The sequence below is a fragment of the Lonchura striata genome, chromosome Z (genome assembly GCF_046129695.1).
Source record: "Lonchura striata isolate bLonStr1 chromosome Z, bLonStr1.mat, whole genome shotgun sequence".
NCBI classification, from domain to species: Eukaryota; Metazoa; Chordata; class Aves; order Passeriformes; family Estrildidae; genus Lonchura; species Lonchura striata.
This window is the reverse complement of record NC_134642.1, coordinates 29,992,576-30,016,101: the sequence shown is the minus strand read 5'-3', so window position 1 is coordinate 30,016,101 and position 23,526 is coordinate 29,992,576. Positions and strand designations below refer to the sequence as shown.

Here is a 23,526-nt window from a genome sequence, read left to right as displayed (position 1 = left end):
CATTTTTTCAAAGAGAGCACTCATGAACAAAGATTTGCAAAGTAGTATTCTTCAATCCTTTGTACAGTGCAACATCACCTTAGCTGTCCATTCTGAAGTATCTCATCCTCTGAGTACTAAGATTTCTAAATTGCACTACAATAAAAATATTATTTTAAATTAACCTTTACTACAAATTACAATTTGTGTTATCATTTCCACCAGATACTATTCAACATCCTTTCCCTTCTCTAGGGAAACAATTTCAAGTGCTTAAGGAAATATGAGTCATACAATAGGCTGTCTACTAAAAGGCTGCAGATATGAGTTTATGGCAAAAAAATATTAGAATTCAGTGTTCTGTAGACTTCTACAATTACATATACATTGTATTATCACTCTTCCATAGACTCTTAATATTAAATTCTAGAAATTTCCTATAACCTATATGATGGTACCTAAGGCACCAGACAAAATAACATTTTGATGAAAACTATAAAAGGCCTGGGCAAAAACCACAGCTGTATCTCATTTCACTGTTCAGTATTTCACAGTTTATTATATACTCTGCTATGGGATGATTAGATTGACATGTAAATCACCTAGCTTTCATTAGCCTTTCAATTTACAGAAGGTGGTAGAGCAGAATTTAAGCTAACTACCTATTTAGAGACGTAACCTCTGCTTCTATAGGTGTTTTACTCTGTAGTTGGAAATCTAGAAAGTTTTCTCAGGAGACTTGCAGGATTTGAGTTGTTTTTGTTTAATAATGTGGTAGGTAAATTGGCTTTGTAAAAAGCAAAGCCATGAAAGGCATACTACTAGGTTAGGTACTTACTCCCTACTCTTCAGACAGCACACCTTCTCCCTGTACTAAATAGAATACCACACAGTAGATATAACCATATCATTTGGCAAAACCACCAGCAAAACAGGGTTAGTGTTCCCTGCAAACACACAATTATAACTAGTTCACAACATTTTTTAAAAAGCATATTTTGTGACAAAAATTTAAAAAAACACAAATACAAAAGAACAAAACAAAACAAAGAACTATGGGAGAACATACTGGATATTATAATATACTTAGATTTTGGAAAATGGCAACTATTTTTAAAAGCTGTTGGTCATCTTGGAACCTTTATCCTTTAATTAAGAGCACTTCAGATTACACAGCTAGAGTGGGGTGTTTTATTATCAATTCCATGTTAAGTAGCAAGGAAGTGAAGAGTGACCATAGCTGATCATCAAACAACAAGATATAATTAAGATACCAAAACACATTCATAGATTGCAAAACTGTCCATTTACCTGCATTTTTAAAGGAGTTCTGTCTTTCTCATTAAACTGGGGGAAAACACTGAGGAACAAATTCTCATCTCCATATTCAAATGGGACCGGACTTACAGTTTCCTATATGCAGAGCCATAGATAAACTGCATAATGGGTAACTTTGTATATAATAATATATAATAATTGAATAATAGATAGATTGACAGAACTTGTGTTTGATAGGCATTCTCTGGGTAGATCTCTTTCACAGTCTCTAAGGTGAAATTTAAAACATAGACTTGATGCATGTTCCAGTGTTCTGTTTGCCATTTTAGTTTCCAGTTTATTTGTAGGAATTCCCACTGTAGGTTTAGAAAGAAAGAAAGATTTCCCTGTTTCTTCCTCATCACTTTTTATGCCAAATAATGAAAGCAGGAATAGAGAAAATCCCAATATATCCCAAATTTACAAGAAGTTAGTTTCACAACTGTATTTATCAAACCTGTTATTTATACAGCAACATCAAGAATAAATTATATACATGGATTTTGAGATTGATCTCTAAGGAAAATGTTGGTTTTTCTAGACTTCCTATTCAGTGAAAGTAGAACATTTATGTCTGTTAAACCAAATGCTCTATAAAGTGGCTACTGATTTACTTTATTTCAATTTCTTCCTAATATATTTTCACGTGCATATATAATCTCCATTTTAATTAGGTGTCACAGTCATAATTAATGTACATTGCTTGGTCTCAACATTTTTTATATTTAATCTATTATTACTAGGTCTATAATTTTTATTATGTTCTAAACATAGAGACAGTAGAATGTCCCTGCTTCATACACCAACAACAAAAGCAGTGCAATTACTCTTCATAGTAACACAGAATAGCTGTTTTTATAGACATTTAACTTACATTTACAACTTGTCTGTTGTTGGTCTTTTTATATTCTTTCAACAAATCGCCAGAAACACACATACACGAGTGTTCAGATAATACATATACATGTACCAATATTATGTATTCACATAAATATAAGAACACATTAATATTTAAAAAAATTCTTGCCAAGCCTATCTACCCAAATATTACATATTTCAAGATTCACTCTATCAAAAATTATCTCAAGGATAAATATTTGTCCAACAGCCCAAATTTCTGACCTTTTTTTTTTTCATTTGGAAGAATGCACTATTTCTAAAGGTGAAGCAGATTTTATGTGCAGAAGAAGCCCATATGAACAGTACTATACAGAATTACCATCATGTATCCAAAGCCTAAATGTCTGTTATTTACCCATTGTATATAACTTTATTAACAAATTGCCTGGAATTAAGCTAATATATAAGGTTTGTATTGACACTAACCCAGTACCAAATTGTTTTCAACCCTAACCTGACAGAAAATGTAGAGTGTCTTATTCTTCAGTTGCAGTCTTTCCTCAGCTATCATATCCTCACATACCTTGTGTTAACTCTAAAAGAAACTTTTCAAGAGACTCATCTACACAAAACTTGGATATTATTTTGCATCTCCTTCCATTTTAGCTGGCAATCTTCATGCAAGTAATTTTTGAATCTTCAAAATGGGAGTTTTGTGAGGACTTTATGAATAACTGAGGTCCTTTGCAGGCTATAGCCTCTGCACAGTGTGCTAGAAATTTTTTGGTTTGTAATCCCACTTCCTTGTAAATAAGTTACTTGTAGTTCTTTCCCCAGTCAAGTGTAGGGAAATACCTTTTTTATATCACTTTAATTAAAAGAAAAAAAAAAAAAAAGAAACATGGAAAAAAAATAATACATTGAAATAAATTATAATTCAACAAATTATATTACACTAGAAATAAATTATACTTCAATAAGTTGAAATAAATATATATATTATATCATTTCAATTATAAATTGAAATAAATCTAAATGTTGCACAAATAATATCTAATACTTCTCAAAGTATCCCTGATAAATTAAGTTCATACATTTCCTCTGATTACTATGATATTAATATTAGCCAAGAGGTCTAAAAGTTATGGTTATGAAAAAAAAAAGTAGAGGATGTGCTATAATGTGATAAAATGTAGTGGTGTGGGAGTCTCATTGTCAGACAGTTGAGTGAGGTAGTTGAGGACAATCAGCACCCACGTGTTTGTGAAACAGACCTTCCTGGCAAAATAAACATAGAGTTTCACTGGAGTGCTGAACATGCTATGAAAATATCTGCAGCTAAGTTTCTCTTTTACTGATAAATAAATTCTAGACATGCTGGGAGACATCCCTCAGGGCTTTTTTTCACATTTCACTTACAAATGGGTAACAGCAAAAGTACCATTTCATATTTATCAAAAAATCATGCTATAGGATTACTACTGAAATACATCATAAACCAAAAATATTTAGATAAATAAATAGGAAATAATAGACATCAAGTACTAGAGCATATATATGATTCTGAGCCTATAGAATTCCCAAAATAAATTTATATGAGGCAGAACTCCTCTATACAGGGTTGAGGTTAGATGGTGCAAGGATGATTCAGCCTGGAGGACACTGAGAGGAGACCCCATGGCAGTTACACCTTCCTTGGGAGGGAAAGAGGAGGGACAGGCACCGATCTCTTCTCAGTAGCCAGTGACAGGGCTGAGGCCAGTGAAATCGCCTGAAATCGTCAGGGGAGATTCAGGCTGGATATCAGGAGAAGCTTCTTCATCAAGAGCGTGGCTGGGCACTGGAAAAAGCTCCCCAAGGAAGTAGTCACAGCACAGCTCAAGGAGTGTTTGGACAATGCTCTCAAGCACATTGTGTGATTCCTGTGGTGTCCTGCACAGGGACAGGAGCTGAAGTCAAGAATCCTTTTGGGTTTATTCCAAGTCAGGCTATTGTATGATTCTATTAACCAAACAAAACTGAACATAGTTGCATAGGAGTATGAATATATTCTGTAACTGATACTTGTTCAGGACTGTTCTGTGCAAGGCAATAGGTGCACACTAAAATGAAAAACTCTTTTTCCAGATTTCAGATGCAACTTTTCCTATCCATCTGCAAACATACTAACATCCAGGTTCTCATTAATTTATATCTACTTTATTCACACAGAAGGCTGCTGCAAAGAAAATTACCTAATCTCCTCTTGCCTTTTCCCCCTTTCTATGGTATCAAACAGAAGCTGTTCCTTTCAAGGCTGGTCATTATCTATTCCCTCATTATCTACATCATATTTCCTCTGTGAAAACCCCCACTTTCAAATCAGCTCAGGATATCAACTCACAATTAACACTTGTCAAATTTTCAAACAACTTGGAAATGTTCTTCTTACAGCTAGTGAGAAATCCACCAGAGAGTTATTTGTTCAACTAACACATTGCTCTCCACTGGAGTGACTACTTTTCCTTGATATTTGCAAAAATATTGATGACATTCTGTATGAACAGGACTTCAAGTTATTAAGCCTGAGCAGTAAAAAATTCAGCATGGGATCAAGTACTGTAGACTAAATTACAAACCATACATCCTGCCATACATTGAGCCTATTCAGGTGACAGGTAATATCTACTATTAGTATTTCATAGGAAAAAATCCTCCAATATCCAAAGTAAGAGCTAACATCTGAAACAGCAAAAATATTAAGGTATTTTTGAAACAAAAGCTACTTTAAATTAGTGTCTGCACCACTTACAGTACAAATAAATTTTACTGGTGTTAAATTTTAATATTATCCCAAAGGTCAGTCCATTAAGTTCCTTCTAAGTAATTAAAGAAAAGGTGATTTTATCTGACTCCACCACCTTCCTCTCACTCAGACACTCTTCTGCTTGTGCCAAGAGGCAAAAGTGCTCAAAGATCATACAGAAATCCATAAAACTCAGAAGTATTTACAAAATCAGTGGAAGCAGAAATGTAAGTTCATATAATTTAAAAGCTGTACAGTGCAAGCACTGGAGAAATGCTTTCCTTCTGAGAATGAACATAATCAGGGGGTGATGCTTTTTTGGTATGATCAATATCAATATATCATCATTATATTTGTATTTTTCAATTACACTGTTTAGGTAAATTAGGCAAATACTAAAAAAAAACTGATTTATTTTGTCAATCCAATATTCCAAGACACTGTAGGTAAGATGTTTGCCTCCACAATTTTAAGTGAAAAGAAGGTCTATCTGTGGAAGGAAATCTTTTTGTGACACCTTGAAATTCTGATCTAGGCTTCTTCCTGTAAGTACTGCCTCTTTTCCTTGGATCTGCAATCCCTTCCATATACCTAAATTCTAGAGTCTTTTGACTTATTACAGGGCAGTTTGATCTTTGGAATGACTCATCACTACATCTAAGGCTTCAACACTACCAAAACTAAGGCACTGGTAGCCTAATAACAGATATAGAGAGGCTAAAAATAACCACTTTCTTTTACTGAGTCAGTTTTGAAAGTAATACACATTTTCTGGCTTCTAAAATTTGATATTGTGTCTCAATAAAAGAATGCTTCGTAGCATTTTGAATAACCAAAATGCTACATAATATTCATATAAAATTAAATTTATGCAATATATAAGGTTCCAGAAATTGGGAATTTTTTCTAATAAAATTGAGAAAAGTTTGTGCTAACTTCAAAATGTAACACCTAATAATGTAAAAGATACAAAATATATCGTGTATATTTTAATTTCCACCTAGGTAACATTTTTATTAATCAAAACACATATTCAAATGGTTTTTTATCAACTACCTGTTTATTATACAAGCTGTCCTATATAGTAAATAAATTCTATATTTAGAATTTATAAATACTATTAAATCTTAATTTATGTAGGCCAAACATTTTTTTATCCACCATAATTTATCCTAGCACCTTCAGTTGGAACTCTGGAACTAATGGATAATGATGGACTTTGGAAGAAGTGATAGGCCATTCAAGAGGACTATAGCAACACCATGAGCCTATATGGAGAGAAAGTTAGAAAGGTCAAAGCCCAACTAGCACCTAAACTGGCTACTGTAGTTAAAGACAACAAAAAATGTTTCTAATACATCAGCAACAAGAAAAGGACCGAGGAGAACTTCCAGCCTTGGCTGGTGACAAGGGTGAGGAAAAGACTGAGGCACTTAAAGCCTTCTTTGCCTCAATCTTTAGTAGTAACACTTGGTTCTTTGGGTACCCACCCTCTAAGCTGGAAGACAGGGACAGGAAGCTGAATAAATCCCCCATAATCCAGGAGGAAATGGTCAGCCACCTCCTAGACCACTTTGACCTGCACAGGTCTGTGTGGCCAGATGGGATCCACCCAGAGGTCCTGAGCCCATAGAAGTGCTCACCATGCCACATTCAAGCATTCACCTGCCATCCTGCTCAACTGGGCAGGTTCCAGTTGACTGGATGTTGGCAAATCTAATGCCACTCTACAAGAAGGATCAGAAGGAGGACCGAGGGAACTACAGATCTCAGTCCAGCGAAAGTCAAGGACCAGATTATCTTGAATGTTACCCTACAGCAAGTTCAATTGGACAATCAAGGGGGTTGGGAACAGCCAGCATAAGTTCCATACTTATGGAAAGGCAAGTCCTGTTTGACCAACCTGATCACCTTCTACAACAAAGCAAACCTGCTGAATGGGTGAGAGAGAGGTTGTCAACATCTGCCTGGCCTTCAGTAAAGCCTTTGACACCATTTCCTACAGTATCCTTCTTGAGAAGCCAGCTGTTCAAGATTTGGGTGGGTCACTCTTTCCTGGGTTAAAAACTATCTGGATGGCTAGGCCCAGAGAGTGGAGGTGAACCGACCTATAGCCAGCTGGCAGCCAGTCACCATTGGGGCTCTCAAGGGGTCAGTATCAGAGCCAGTCCTGTTTAATGTCTTTATTGATCATCTGAACAAAGGGACTGAGTGTGCCCTCAGTCACTCTGCAGATGACACCGGGTTGGGTAGGATTGTTATCTGCTGGAGGGCTGGAAGATCTGCAGAGGGATCTGGGCAGGTTGGATCAATGGGCCAAGGCCAATGGTGTGAGGTTCAACAAGGCCCAGTGCCAGGTCCTGCACTTGAATCACAAAAACACCATATACAGCACTACAGTTCAGGGGCAGCATCGCTGGGAAGCTGCTCAGTGGAAAAGGACCTGGGGGTGCTGGTGACAGTGGCTGGACATGAGCCAGGGGGTGCCCAGGTGGCCAAGAAGGCCAATGGCATCCTGGCCTGGATCAGCAATGGTGTGGCAGCAGGACCAGGGCAGGGATTGTCCCCCTGTGCTGGGCACTGGTGAGGCCACACCTCGAGTGCTGTGTCCAGCTCTGGCCCTCACTGCAGGAAAGACACTGAGGAGCTGGAGTGAGCCCAGAGAAGGGCAATGGAGCTGGGGAAGGGTCTCCACAGGAAACAAAGGACACAGGGCACAAGTCCTATGAGGAGCAGCTGAGGGTGTTTAGCCTGGATTAAAGAAGGCTCAGGTGTGATTTTACCACTCTCTACAACAGCCTGAAAGAAAGCTGTAGCCAGGTGGGGATTGGCCTCTTCTCCTGGGTAGCAAATGAGAGGACAATGGTTTGGATATTAGTAGATAATCCTCCACCAAAAAGGTTGTCTAGCATTGTGACAGGCTGCCCAGGGAAGTGGCTGAGTCACCATCTCTAGAGGTTTTTAAAAGACATGTAGATGCAGCCCTTGTAGACATAGTTTAGCAGTGGACTTGGCAGTGCTGGATTAGTAGTTGGATTCAACAATCTTAAGGGCCTTTTCCAATCTAAACAAATCTACAATAAAAACACAAAACTAAAAATTCTCTGTACTTAATCAAGTTCATTTCAAATCCACCAAAATAACATAATCACTGCAGCAGATTTTATTAATGTGGATTTTAGGAATTACTGAAAAAGGAGTTATTTTAACTACAGTTTTCAGAAACACATTTCAAAATTTAGAACAATTATAGTAATGAAATTATCTTCTTTAAAATGCATAAAATTAAACTTAGGGCAAACCAAATTTAATAATATATAAAGAACAAAAAGAGACACTAAGTATGTTGAGGAAGATACAATCACAACTGAAATTAAAGCTGAAAGATCCAGATGGGAAATTAAGTATTTTGAAAGTAACTTATTTTTTAATCTCTGATAACATCCTTAATTTTAATACAATCCATGTCATAAACTAAAATAGCTATCTATGTAAGTCCTAGAACAATTTCTTAGAAGCAAGGAAATGAGTATATGTTTAATACACAATCAACCATCATTATTACCTAGAATAAAAGTAAAGCAGAATTCAACATTTCCAAACTATTCAGTATTAGTCAGTGTTTCATAAGTTTTAATTTCTGCTCAAGACATGTAATTTTACATGTATATTGTGGTAAGAACTTTGAAAACAGAACATTAACAGTACCTTAGTCTGTCTTTAAGCGTATTTTTTCCTGCTGAGAGATACATATTCACAAACATATTTGATTTTCTTACAGAGCTTTCACATAGGGGGTAAGAGTTGATCAGCTGGACATATATCCTTTTTTACAGGCAAGAAACTACAAACGTGGGGATCAGATACTGAAGAACTTACACCTGTTGTATCAAATTCTTTGTACTTATGAAATCAGCAAAAATCACAGGATGTCCTGGCATATTTATTTATTTTTCTGCTGAAAATGGGATGTTCTACTCTAGAAGTCATCACTCACTTCAAATTTATTTTTTGCAAACAAGCTATTCCAGGGGGTTTAAAATAATTGCTTTCTATGTTTGTAATTCATTCAACTCCTCAGAACATGAAGTTCATATTGAGATATTCATTATGAATTTTCATTGATTATTTTAATTTGAAGTTGTGGGATTCTTTCCCATCTAGAATAGTAATTTTTTTTTCTGAGCTGCAAATTAGGGTAAAACTGCAGAGTCAAAAATCTGTAAATAAATTTAAATAATTTAATAAATTAAATAAACATTCACACTTCAGTACATTTGAGCTAGAGTAAGAATGGGAATAAATTGCTACTAGAATTGTTACTTCAAATCCTGCATTTAGAACATGTGTTTAGTCCATCATATCATATTGCTAATGACTGTAAACACTGCTGGTCACAGAGCAGCATCTTGGTAAAGCATTTCTTACCTGAATAAAAATATACAGCCAAAAAATGTTAGAACCATTTGAATTTCATATTGGATAACTCTCTTTTGATTCTCCTTTTATATTTGGTGAGAAGGGCACAGAAGTGATGAAGCTGGCTTTGCAATGTTAAGGCTCATATTTAACTAAAAGTCTTTTACTTCTAACAGAGGCGTTTTTCCTTAGAAATAAGCTTGTAAACACAGTACCACTCTAGGACCTCTTGGCCTTATCACCTCCCTGTTTAAAATCTAAAGGGACAAAGTTTACTGAAATTCAGTCTTCAATCAATACATAGCTCTTCAGACTTCAATTATACATAGCTCTTGGAAGGAGAAGTAGACCTGAAAGCAGAAGTGTTTCTTTTTCACTATCTGGCACGTGGTAAAAATGCATTACCTTAAACTTAATGTAAAGTATCTAAAGCAAGAATTGAAGTGATTAAGTTCTGTAATTTGCAATAAATTGACATCTACTTAAGTATAATTTTTCAGCTAATATTCAATTTATGCTCCCTTAAAATTTTTTGAATACCACATATTTTGAGGACAGAAAATGCACATATGTTTCAATCTGCTCATGTCTCTAGTTTTCTGTACCAGTTTAATTTCCTAGTTCTTTCAGTTTTGTTACCATCATCTCACACTAAGTTTTTTTTTTCTCTGACCTGTGTTTCAAATTACACAAGTTTCCTTATTCTTACTAAGGGCAGCTATAAATTTAACAAAAGATAGGTTCTTTAAATAGCGATAGAATCAATTACTTTAATTTGCATTATGGGCGCCAAGGTTTTCTAAAACAATACAAAAAATACTTGCCATATCTGATAATTTTCTTCTTCCTTGATCCAGTCATTAATTTTTCAACCACATTTATTCTCATTAAAAGTTAAATAGGTCTAAAAACATTTAATGTACATTCTGGACAAGTGCATAGAGAGAACTTTTACAGTTGAAATTTCCATGATATAATTTTGCTTCTGAGTATGATCCATGTAAGAACTAGTCAGTTGTTTCCTTTCATTGGATTATGCTATATTGCTTTGTTATTTAATAGGCATAAGAATTTCACAATTAATAATTTAATTATTTTCTTTACATTTCACCCCAAGAAAAGAGGCACTTCAAGTTACTTCCTCAGTTTGTTTCCTTTGAGTATGCATTTCTTAATTAAAAAAAAAAAACAAAAACAAAAACTATATTTTATTTTTATGCTACCCTGCACTTATATTACACTAACACTTTTACTACTATTATAGCATTCAAAGTTTGCCTGTTATTTCAATGGGACTATCAAGTCCCAGGCATTTCTTCTAGAAGTTTATAGACTTCTAAATGTGGCATCAAAAGTTTTAGCAATCTAATAAGGCTTCCTACAGACCCTATACTACAAGTTACTTGATATAAATAAAGCTGTTTTGATTATAGTAATTTTTCATGCTTCATGAACTCAAAGTACTTGATATCAATTTGGGGATTGTAAGAACGCAACTGGTGGAAACTAGAACTTCAGCATCACATAGCAGTTTTGTTGAAGAGCATTTCAGATTACTGTGCATTAAAAGACATTTATGATAGATTACTTCCATGCTGTTGGGAAAAAAAATTATCAATCTAGGATAAATATACAAGGCATATCTTGCAGAACAGTTAGTATATGCCTGGCTCTATGCATATCCAGCATAGCTCTGAAGGCCTGAAACAGTTTTGGACATGTCACATAATGAAAGGTATGGATTAAAAATGGGAAGGGTGCAAAAGAAAGGAACTACCAGATTAGGCCACCAAAAATGTGGGGGCAAAAATAAAAGAAAGAGAGAAACAGAGAGAGAGAGAGAGAGAGAGCAAAAGAGAAAGCAAGAGAAAGCAAGAAAGCAAGCAAGCAAGAAAATATCTGCAACAGGTACAGATGATTCTGCTATGAGCTCTCTTCCAGCTATGAAATCTCTCATCTTTAGGATTCTAAGCCAATAAACGGATGATATTTTTTGCCATCCAGTTTTAAAATTTCTATATAAAAGGTCTGCTATGTCTTTAACACAAACTTACTTTGAATATTGTACAACCTTTCCAAAAGAAAAATAGTGCTAAGAGAAAATCTTCCTAAATTCAAGAAAATCTAATAGTCTTCAGGAGATCAACATGGGAAGCTAGTTTATTTGTACTTTTCTAATGACATGTAGAGTTTCTGGCAGTATAAGGTGGGAGGAAAATCACTTTGCTCAGAACAACTCCTGCCATACATCTAAATTTCTGGCCATACTAGGGAAATTTATATTTTCCAGCTGAACACCCTTCCTGTTACTATTAGCAACTGTTAGTTACAGTAATTAAGCATGACTGTAAATTTATTTATTTTGTTAGGAAAGACAACAAATCACTACAAAGATAGATTGACAGAAGCTAGTGAGAACACTGGCCAAAAAATTGTGAGACAAGCCAGAAAATTTTGGTGAAAATTTAGTGGTAAGCTCTGTTTCCTCCTATCAATTTCTATCCTATATCTTAGTTTCTTAGTGTCTTCAGAATGTTATTAGTTGTTGATGTTTTCAGTTTCTTTAGCATTTTTGTAACTCACACTAAAGGAAAATAGGAATTCAGGTAAGCAACTGAGTAATTTGTACTTTATGCTATTAGGTATTCTTTTCTCACTGATGAAAATAAATCTTTAGTGCAATTTTTGTAATGTTAAATATCCCAGAGACATTTTTCTGGTCACATATGGGAAACCCTATAAACAATGTAGATATATCCAAATACCTATCTTAACTGTAAGCTGTTTTTATTCTCAGCCAAGCACAGATTATGCCTAAAAATTCCTAGAACATTGCTGCACAGAGAAATGTATTCGTTGTTAATCTAAGGTTTGTAAGTCAAAAGAGGGAAATTAAATCAACATTAGTTCCTGGAGCGCATCTGTACCTCCAGCCACCATTTATATCATTATCCTGTCATTGGATAGGACATTACTAATGTTTTATTTTATGTTCTCTCAAGTGTTTGAAACAGAGAGAGAGAGAAAGAGCACCCACAAGTGCATTCACAAAAAAATCACCTCAAATCTGTGGTATTTTTAATTTTATATTATAACAGTGAGCAAACTGTTCAACAGAATGTTTATCCTCCTTCCATATACTTTCACAGTAGTAGCATGTCTTTTCACTTCTATAAAAAGTCTATTTCTTAAGAACCTAACTTTGCCTTGAAATACTTGATGCTGTTTCATTTCCTAAGTGGAGAGAAAAAAATAAGTAAAAAACCAGAAGTTTATGAGTTTAACCTAAAATTATGAGTGTAGAGGTAATAATTGCAAACAAAGATAAACAACTAATTACCTTTCCAAAACAGTAAAGGTTATTTGAATAGTAGCTGCTTTGACTCTTATTAGTTTTTATGATCCTCTCATGTAAACAAGCACAAATGTGACCACAGTCTGAAAAACTGTAGTGATAACTGAGTGATGATCATCCAATGGTTTCTCAGTTCCAGAATCAGACATGAGATTTTCATCCCTCTGTCATAACATACCCTAGAAGAGTGGAAAATAAACCTTTGCCTCATGAGCTCTGTATTTAATATAAACTTACTATGAATTAAACCTCTCGAAATTTACAGAGTTGGACTTAATTCTCTGTGACTGTGTTTAAGTAGTCTTTTCAATGTGGGTGTTCAAATATACATCCAAATAATTTTTGGATGGTTTGAGGCTTTTATTGCCCTCCCCCATATATGACCAAGTTCTCATTTCACACTACTACTTCTTCATGTGAATAATGCTCGAAGACTTTGGTTCAGGAGGAATAACTAAACAAAGCTAAGCTCTTACCACATTTAAATTTTCTAGTGACTTTCAAGTCCTCAAAGATGGTAGCTTTTTGTGCTTTTTTCCCCTCTAAGCTTCTCTTGTTATGTGAGATGTTCTTACGAGAAGTTTTCTACACTGCACAGTCCAGAACAACTTTTTTTTCCAGGGGGGTAAAATTTTGAAACATCTTTTGGAGGAGCTTATAATGGCAATGGAAAAAAGGAAAAATGTAATTGGGGTTTCAAAATCCAGTTTGCAATCTCCAATTTTCATGGCATTTTGCCATGAAAACTGAAACCTTAGAATGGCATAACTGAAACCTTAGACTACTGGAAGTAACAGAAAGTCAAGCTCAGCAGTCAGGCCATAGGTTCAAGTATTGGACCAGAGATTTTTAAACGAGGTTTGGTTTTCATTGTTTTAATTTCTGGAATTAGAAGGGTGGATAGATGGCCTAGAGAAAACCATTCCCATCACACTTACTTTTCCTGTCTGGAACTATATAGGCCTTAGATCATCTTGGCCAAGGCAGGAGGGGCAAGAGTGGAAATATTTATAACATCTCTGAGAGATACTAAAGTCCTCAACAAGCTATTTGTTTGGAAATCATGGTGGTATTTTCCTGTCTTTATTCCTCCTGAGTATTCTTGCAGGTGACCTCTCTCCCTGAAAGAAGAGAGAAAAGATGTTACAGATCCCAGACAAGGAGAGAATGACAGGATAGTCTATGCAAACTAATCTACCAAAGGAGTCAGTCATTCCTCTAATTGTGTATGTAATAAATGGCACTTGAAAAAAACCACTAAGAGCACTAGACTTCCCAGTAGACCTGTGAAATTGCTATTACACATTTGTGAGACTGCACTGAGGGAACTATGCTATCTCTCTGATCAGAGAATGGATTTAAAGAAGATGGAGTGAGTTTCTTGGAAGTGCACAGTGATATGATGTGAAGCAAAGGACCCAATTCAGAACATAGCAAATTCAGACTAGATATTGGAAAGGTGTTTTACCATGGAATAGTCAAATCCTGAAACAGTTTGTCCAGAGCGACTGTAGAAACTCTTTTCCTGGGAGTATTAAAGACTGAACTGAACACTGAACTGGGCAATCTGTTCTCAAAAGATCTTCTTTGAGCAATGGTTGGACCAAGTGATTTAGAAAGGTCCTTTCCAACATAAATCATCCCATGATTCCATGATTGTATAGTGCTACATATCCATAGTTTCTCTTTGGCCCTTTCATATTTGTTTGCATGTACTAAGTTAACTGAGCAGGCAGATTTGTCTTATTTATCATCAGTGTGTGGTTATTTTTCTTTAGTGGAACATCTAAAACATACTGTGCAACTTTGGCACAAATACTGTCATGTTAATATGTAATACAGACCTTTTTAAAGTACCTGAAAGTAGCCAGGCACATATGCACAATGGCAGCCACGTTACTAAGCTAAAGGTATAGTTTGACATCTCCAGAGCAGGACATGCTAAGTCATTAGGAACACACAGAAAACAGGACAGATACCTCTGAAAAGAATTTGAGGAGTGAAAAATGTGTGACATATCCTAGCTACTAACTGTTATTAGTAATTGCTATTAGTAGACATCTATTGCTTCCCTCCTGTAACCCTTGCTGTATGTTACTTAAGGTCTTAAAGCATCAAGGAAGAAATGTAGGTAATATGATCAAAACAAATATTAAGAGAATTCAAAATCCTATCTATACATTTTCATTCCTATTGGCAAATATTATTGTCACCTTGTCACCTTTAAATATGTAGTCTAAACATGCATTATTAAATCAGATTTCTAATTACTGAATCTAGTTTCTTTAGATTACTGGAGGAGTTTTGGATTTGATCCTGAAATGGTGGTGGGTCTACTCTATTACCAAAAAAATCCTTTTGTTCTAAGAAATAACCTGTATTCTTGTTCATGAAAGTAAACTCAAAGCTCAACTCTTCTAGATCTGCTGAATACCTTATACCTTATACTGACTATGGGAAAGGAACATTGACATTCTTCACATTGGCAAGAACCAAGCTACATTCAAATCACCCTATCAGCTGACACAGAGTGATGTTGGTCCAACACCCTTTTTCATGAAACCTTTGCCTTCCAGTGGCAAAAAATTCATTCTTGGAACTTGTCCATTGAGGCAAACTATTTAGAAGTCAAATGGCATTGCCTTGCTTTTCTGTATGTTCCCAGCTTCCTCTCTCATTCATAGTTTAAACACAAATCTCACAGGTTTTCCTGCTAGCTCCAAAGCCTTCTCTACAGGAAGATAAAATGTAGTTAAAATTCTTTAACTCTGTTTAAGATGACTTTTAAAGAAACTTACTAAGGTTGTTTCAGTATTTTACACAAAAGTTCCATCTAAATTACTCTTCAGCTCTGTACCTGATATCTCCACATGTTTATAGCATCAGCTGAGCACAACTGACCTGACACCATGAGCTTATGTGTTCAACGTATATCTTCACTAATGCTCAAATAATATTGCTATATTAAAGCAGATTTTAAATATATGAACACATTAAACAGTTATGCTAATAATTTTAAGGTAGAACTTCACATGGCTACATCTTTTTTAAAAAGTGTTTAAATCCTTATTACTCTCTGTTTGATTATGAAGAAACTGTCCTGTTAAATTATCAGGTGTATACTTATTAAATTAAGAAATCTGAACCATTTCTTCTCAGCAACATTCATATTAAAATATATTTGAATATGTGAATTTTATTATCTCATATTTTTACAAGTTCCAACAGCATGAAAATTAATGCTACTCATATAGTTCAGGTCACATAACTCCAACAATCAGAAAATGTAAGCTTTCAAAACATGAAAATAACACCCTTAATAGTCACTTACTTGAAATATTTACAACATAAGTTTCTTATTTAATTTATCTCCATAGACAATTATAAAGAACAGTAATCCAATGTTTACTAAGTTGCAAAATTTATTTGTGTCTTTGAGGTAGGGATACCATATGCCAATTATCTTAACATCTTGGGTGCCAGTACTACATAGGAGTAAACAAAGCCATAATACACTGCCAGAAAAGTAAACAACAAAATTCTAAATTAGAAGCTGCTACTAAATTCTGAGAATGCTATTTATGGGCCTGTAAGTTGGAAAACACTCTTCTTCCTTTTTCTTGGTTTGTGTGGAAGTAGCTAAGATATTATCTAAGACAGATCAAGAGGAGCTTTCCAAACCAAGCAGAAGGAAGGAAGGGGGCTTAGGATGGAAAGAGGTATGCATTTTATTGGAGAATCAAACAGATTTGCAAAGAAGCTATTATTTTTATAGCTCTATATGTAGATAAAGCCCAAGAGTTTATCTATCTAAATTATTAGAGTGGTATACAATATCCCAGACTTCAGAAAGTTGAGAAACTAATGCATAAACATCCATTCTTCTCCTAATACAGAATAAAGCCTCTGGGCAACTGAATTGTTATGCTCCATTCAATTTTGAGTGTTATTCTGTTTTATTAATTATTATTAAGTGGTATAAGGACAAGATTGACACTTCAAGAAAAAATAATAGTATATTAGAGCAATCTCCATATGTAAACAATGCAGTAATGAATGCTACTTGGTCAGACCAGGTCCCATACATTAAATGGAAAGATAGGAAGTAGACTTTTTGTGACAGAAACTAATTTTAATCTAATTTTAATGAAAGTAGTTTTTTAAACTTTTTTTTCACTTATGAAAGTAGGTTTTTTTAACAGACAGCAATAGGGGAAAAACACAAGGATTACTGGATAGTAAAACCTAGTGTTGCCTCACCATTGCATGGATGTTTATGTTTAAATACTGATGAAAAGTTATTTTCTGAAATCCTAGGCCAAAACAACAATGGAGATAAAATTTTCAGAGGACATATTGTAAAATAATAATTGCCTGGGAAACCTGACAAAAAGAAACTAAGAGACTAAGATTTATTTTAAGTATACAGCATCTTGGGAAATTCCACAACTAGTGAAATTAGGACTGATAATGTTTGTTCTCTAATTTTTCCAGTCTGAAATTTCAGTAGTGAAAAACAGAATATAGAAAGATGAAATGGCAAGATGATTTGACTGACATGTGACTAATGGCCTTTAAAAATGCTAAGGTGGGGTTTTCTTTAAACAACTAGCCTGAGTATATAGACCATGCAACAGTGCTAGTTATCTGCAAAGAGGTACCTGAAATTTATGAAGATAACCAGAATAGCTTCATTTATTGCATGGAATATGTTGTATTATTGACTAGAAAATTATTTTAAGTATTTATTTCCCAATTCCGCAACTACTATTTCTTATTCATAGTTCTTTTTATTCTAATAATCTAAAATTATCTAAAAATTCACTTTAGCATGAACACATAATTACCTTGTTTCTGTTTTTCTTTTACATAAGAGAAAATATTGTCAGAGATTAAATGGCTTGCACAAGACCACACATTAAACAACTGGCTAAACCCCCTGGATCACAGATAATCACAGTCATCTTCTTGACTATCCTGGTTTTTGTACAGCTCTTGTGTATATCAATTCAAAGTACTTACCTTCTCATTTAAAAATGCAGGAATAATCTCAACTTTTAAGTAAAATTCATTAGTCAATGATCCTGATAGATCCTTCTGTGTAATGAAATGCTGCTGTATTCTTTGAGGGAACTACAGCACTGTTCTAAATAAGCTGAGTGCAAAGTTAGTGATGGTCATGAAGAGAAAGAGAAAGCGTTGGAATGATTATAAGCAGTATTTAATATCACAAATTACAAGCACATAGTGTTTTTCAACTAATTCAGTTTAGAACCTTTGCTAGCTGATTTTGCCTTTTAAATGTTAAGTCTCTTCAGTTTGAATAATAAAGATGTACTAGTCCGTTCTAACTCAAATTTTAGCATATGTAATTTCTCCTTCTCATTTATTTTGAAAAATGTAGCAGTTACATTTCTTTAAGTTCTCTACCAAACTTAAAAGAGAAAATACTTCTAAGTTGTGTATTTGGTTTATTAAGTGTCCTTTATGGTTTTCATTGAGGTTTTCAGAACTGTGATATGTGTAGAGTGAAACAAAATAAATTCTAGAAAAACAATTACATAGATTTAATTTTTTACACTTGAGACATACTACCCCTATCTTTTGATGCATTTTCCATACATTTATACACAATTTTCCCCAGTTCTAGAGAGTTTTATCCACCATATTCAGAGTAATTTGAAGTCTTCAGAAATACAAGCTGGTATTTAATTGTACCACAATAAATACAAAGGAATCCATTCAGAAATGTTCTTTTGAAAACAGGTTAAATAGAAGAGAAATATAAAAATATCTAAATTTGAAAAGGGAACTTCAATTCTTCTAAAAGTACAGGTGTTTTTCACAAAAATTGTGGGTCTTTTTGCAAGTCACTGCTTTTACAAGAATAATAAAATATTTTTCTTTGCTTTTGATACAAAAAATGGAGCAAAAAAGTAGTAATTGACTGAAATCTTGACATAAAAGTCCTTGAAAGATCATCCTTTTTCTGATATTTCTTGAATATATTTGTAAAGCAATTTGTTACAGTTTGCTTTGCATTTCCATACTATAGTTGCTAGCTTCATTCAATATGTTTTACTGTGAGACTTTATTCTAAGAAAGTTATTTGATGGTGAATTATATGGAACTTCTTTACTGTGCTTTGCTTTACTACTTCCAAAAGAGAAGCACATCTTAAGCATTTTTACTAATCCCATAAAATTAAAATAAAATCCAGCAATTTCCGTTAAGCAGCATGTCCTGTCAAAACAACATTTTTATTCTAAGAATGAAGACTTAAAAAACAAAAATACTTTTCATATTGAAGTTTAAATTCTTATTTAAATAGGTGTCATATGAATTGTAGTTTAAAATGGCCCTGAAATCTTAATAAAAGAAATAGTATGTGTACTCTCCCTTTCCACCTTGACTTAGTATCCCCTCAGTAACTAATCACTTATCACTAATCACTTAATGCTGAATATATTCAAGCCAATCATTATGATTTATAAAAATTAATTTTTTTTTTGCAATTAGAAAACTGAAATTCAGCACTCATTCCTAAAGGTCAAAAAAATACTAGACCACTAGAGGGTTTTTTTATATAAAAGAAACAGGAATGCATTGGGAAAAGCTTTAAAATTAACATTTGTTAATTTTTGAAGCTTATTATTTTTTCTTTCAAATCTTACATAGTGAAAAATTTAACATCATTAACTTCAGACAAGAATGAGTTCACAGAAGGGATACAAATGTGTAGCAACAGAACAGCTGTGTGGAAACCAAATATATTAAAAGACATATTTAAAGATTACATATTTGAAAATACTGTTCTAATTTACAATTGCTGAATCTCTTTTTATTTCTTAATTATATTTGAAGTGGAAATGAACTTACTGTTAGTTAGAAATAGAGATAACACTGCCAGAGAATATTCAAGTATGTCTTTTTCAGATTTATGGCCAAGGCTCCATAATAAAGAATGCGGTGTGCACCACAGAAATACACAAAGCAATATTCGTTCAGAAAGGATTCCCATTATTTATTCATCAAGCATATCACACTATAAAAATCTGATTATCCAGGAAATCAAAAATCTAGAGTCCCTCTGAATCAAGTATTGTCCCTCTGCCCACCATTCTCTCCATAAATCCTTTATTCACAATGTCTGCTTAAAATTCAAGTGCAAGCATGTGTCTTTCTACTAAAAGGAAGTGGTTCCAGCTATGAAACACGAAGTCCGAATAATAAATTGATTCTTCAGATTCAACATCTTTCTGATTTTGACAGATAATTTGATTTTAAAACAGATGCCTGTTACAGTCATCAAGGGTAAAAGAGGCATTGGTAAGCTACATACTGAAAAATAAATCCACAGCTCATTTAAAGGGGAACAATAGACTAGTAGATGACGGAGTCCTCCCTCTGGCTAAGAAACCATTAGCCTATTTTCACAACTAAGCCCATTCAAACTAACGAGACCCTAAACCTGGATTTGCCAGACCGTCTCCCAACCCCCAGAGCTCTCATTATTTTAACTTTGTGAAAGCATCGCACAAATTGCGTCCTTCCCGCTCGGCAGCAGCGCGGAGCGTTCCCGGGGAGCGAGGAGGGGCAGACGGGGAGGCAGCGGAGCGCGCCGGGAGCAGGCGAAGCGCGGCCCCGCTGCCCGCCCCGCTCACGGCTCCGTCCCGCTCCCACCCACGTGTTTCGTGCCCGCTTTTCCACCCACAGACAGGCGTGTGCGGGACCACGCGGCGCCGCCCGTGCCCCCGTCACGCCCGCCTCGGGCGAGCCCTGACCGGGGGTTCCTTGCAGCGTCCCAGCCCGGGGTCCGGGGCCCCAGCACGGCAGCGCAGCCCGAGCCCCCCTCCCTTTCGCAGCCTCCGCAACCGCAGGGTGCCCCTTCCTTATCCTTGCCACAGCGGGAAGCGAGGCCGGCAGGACAGGGGTCCCATGGTGCCCGCCCCTCAGCGGCCGCCGATGAATCCCGTCCCCGCGGCCGGGAGCGGCGCTCCTCCGCCGCACCCCCACACGCGCGGCCGGAGCGCTGGGCCAAGCCCTCTCCTACCGTCTGAGTCCCTGGAAGGAGGAGGGCCAGGACATCCGCGATTTTTTCAAGCCGGGCCGGTGGCCGGTCTCTACGGCGTAGGAGGCGCGGTCCATGGCTTGGCAGTAGAGGTACCGCTCCGTGTCGGAGTAGCCGCGGTGCCTGACGCGAGCCCCGGCCAGGCAGCGGCCCCGCGAGACGGGAGACGGCGGCGGCTGCCCGGGGTGCTGCTGGTGCTGGAGGAACTGGTGCTGTCGCAGCTGCGGTGGGTAGTGCTGATCTTGCCGCCATAGATGCTTCGGGGCTTTGAGACCCCCGCTGCCGTCGCTGCCGCCGTCGCTGCCGCTGGGCATCGCGGTCAAGCCGCTGCTGCTCTCTGCCTCCATGCTGCCGGCGGTCGGGCCGCGCCGGGCGGGCGGGCAGGGGCGGCGGCTGCCGCCTTCCTGCGGGCAGCGGCGAGAAACTGTGCTGAAAAGTTGGACAGCTCCTGCCGCGCCACCCCTCGCCCGACTGTGGGAGCGGCTGGGGCAGCCGCGCCGCCGGGTCTTGACTGCTCCGCGGGAGGGGAGGCGGGGAGAGGGGGAGGAGGAGGAGGAGGAGAGGAGGGGCCGGCATCCCGCTCGGAAATATTTAAAGCCGGGGGAGAGCAGACCCGACAGGGGGCAGTGGGCGCGGAGCGCTGCGGTGTACGGGAGGGGGCGCGACGAGGATGCCGACAGGGCGCGGGGTGGCAGTGGGACCGGGGTGAACGAGGAGGGGTTCAGCGCAGCTGATGCTGCAGCCCGCCTCTCCTGAGGCGCGCCTGTCTTCCCGAGGCCGTGGCTGCTGGCCGGACAGGACTCCCTCCAGAGGGACTCTCGCTGCCGGACGACGGCAGGTGGCAAAGTTGCTCACGCCCATGTTCACCGAGAACTTTGAGGTGGGTTAAAAATGGGTTCTCATTACTTAAACGGCCCCCTCCCGCCACCCCTTATTCCCTATATCGTGCTTCCAGTCCGCATCAGGTTCAGAAATCGTGTTTCCCAACTTGAAGCCTTCCCCTGGTCTTGTCTTCACTGATGAGTAAGCTCCCTCCCCGCAAGGAGTAAGACTGGCTGCAAATCAAGGCGAGGAAGGTTTAATTATAGCGATGCTGAGTCTTCTGCTACAGAGAAGCTTTTATATGACATACCACTGGCTTCAGGACTTTGTAACTGCCGCGGGAAAAAATTATTTAAGGTTAAAATCTGCAGAACAGGAACTTCATACTAAAGAGATCTTTCTAATTAGTTTTGCATTTCAAATTCTTTTGTGCTCATGTGCAAGCAATAATTCACACTGGAAGGGAATTGCATTTTATTAAGTTACTTTTTTTTAACATTGATATTTGTTCTTCATGGTAATATTACAAAATCTAGCAGTTGTTATTCAGGTCAAAATTATTATCTCCACCTTCCTGATAAAATATGAAAAGGACACATGCAAGTGTTCATTTGAAAACTATTAATATTAATTTGTTTGGTCCTTCTGTTTGCCAGAGTATCAGTACTAAGCAGTACTAATCCATAGTAAGAAAGCATTGCAAAACTATCTATCCTACAGTAGCTTTACAAAAACATACATTTTCTTCTAATCAGTGTTAGACTGTTAGACTGTTAGACTGTTCTGATTAGCTTCATGCACAACTTCTACTTCCTCAATCAGAAAATTGGTCTTGCCAATCCATGACAGGTCTACAATCATTTTAATCTTCCCTTTCCATGACAGGTCTACAATCATTTTAATCCTCATAATTTTTTGTTTGAACTTAATTTTTCATTAATGCAAAAGTACACTTACGACAACTCTTTAATGTATTGATGCACTTTTTTTCTGTTCTCCATCTTAAAAGTCAGACTTCTTTTCTAAACATACAGTGCTCTTTAAATTGACTCACCCTCCAAAAATGTAAATACAAGGTTTTGTTGGGCAAAACTCCCAGCCTGTGTTTTTTTGAGTCATGAGTTCATAGATAATCCTGGTAATCACATAGCATCCCTTCAGGTCTTCTCTCCTGCCCTAAAAACTGTTAGCTTCAGCAAAAATACCCCAGAAAATAATAATTTTAAATAAATATTATAAGTACTGCAAAAGAGCCAAAGTAGTACTTCCATTGAAGGAAACTTGAACTTGAGCTCACATTTGTCAAGTTCTCCTGCTTTTTATCCAGAACATCTAAGACTATTTACAAGCCAGACATCTTAGATGCTACCATTTTCCCAGCTGTGTAAGGCTGTGTCAGTTTTGACAGCATGTACAGGAGAAAAAATGGGGCAATGAAAAGAGAAAGATTCAAGTCAGATAACAGGAGAGAATTATACTCAAAAGGTAACACTGGGGATAATTGCATCATAGAATGTAGACATATAGGATGCAATTCTGTGAAAAACTCAGAGAAGAGAAATAACTTGGGAAGAGAAATCCTTGTTAACCTCTAGATGGATATTGCAAGGGGACTGTATTTCACAATTGTTAGTTCCCTCTACCTTAAAATTAGGCAAAACTTCTGTGGTCAGTTGTGCTATAATTGCATAGAATCACAGAACTGCCATTTGGAAGGGCCTTCATAAGATTGTCCAATCTAACCTCAAGTTCATAATGGGGTTATCATTAACACTAGATCACATCAGCTACAGCTTTCTCTGAATCTCAAAACTCTTCAACAGAAATTCACCAGCCTTTGTGGATGATCTGATCTGATGCTTCACCACATCCCTAATGAAGACAATTTTCCTGATGTTCAATCTGAACCTTCCAATCAGGGGCCCTTGCCCCTCATTA

General features: G+C 36.8%; 1 protein-coding gene across 1 annotated transcript in view; it reads right to left on the bottom strand.

Moving 5' to 3' along the window:
* Positions 1 to 21,285, bottom strand: part of PDE4D (phosphodiesterase 4D) — a 348,860-nt gene extending 327,575 nt beyond the window's left edge. Inside the window, exon 1 of the mRNA XM_021534338.3 lies at positions 20,749 to 21,285. Coding sequence (XP_021390013.1) covers positions 20,749 to 21,113 — 365 coding nt within the window. The 5' untranslated portion in view covers positions 21,114 to 21,285. The remainder of the gene's footprint in view (positions 1 to 20,748) is intronic.
* Between the last annotated feature and the right edge of the window lie 2,241 nt (positions 21,286 to 23,526).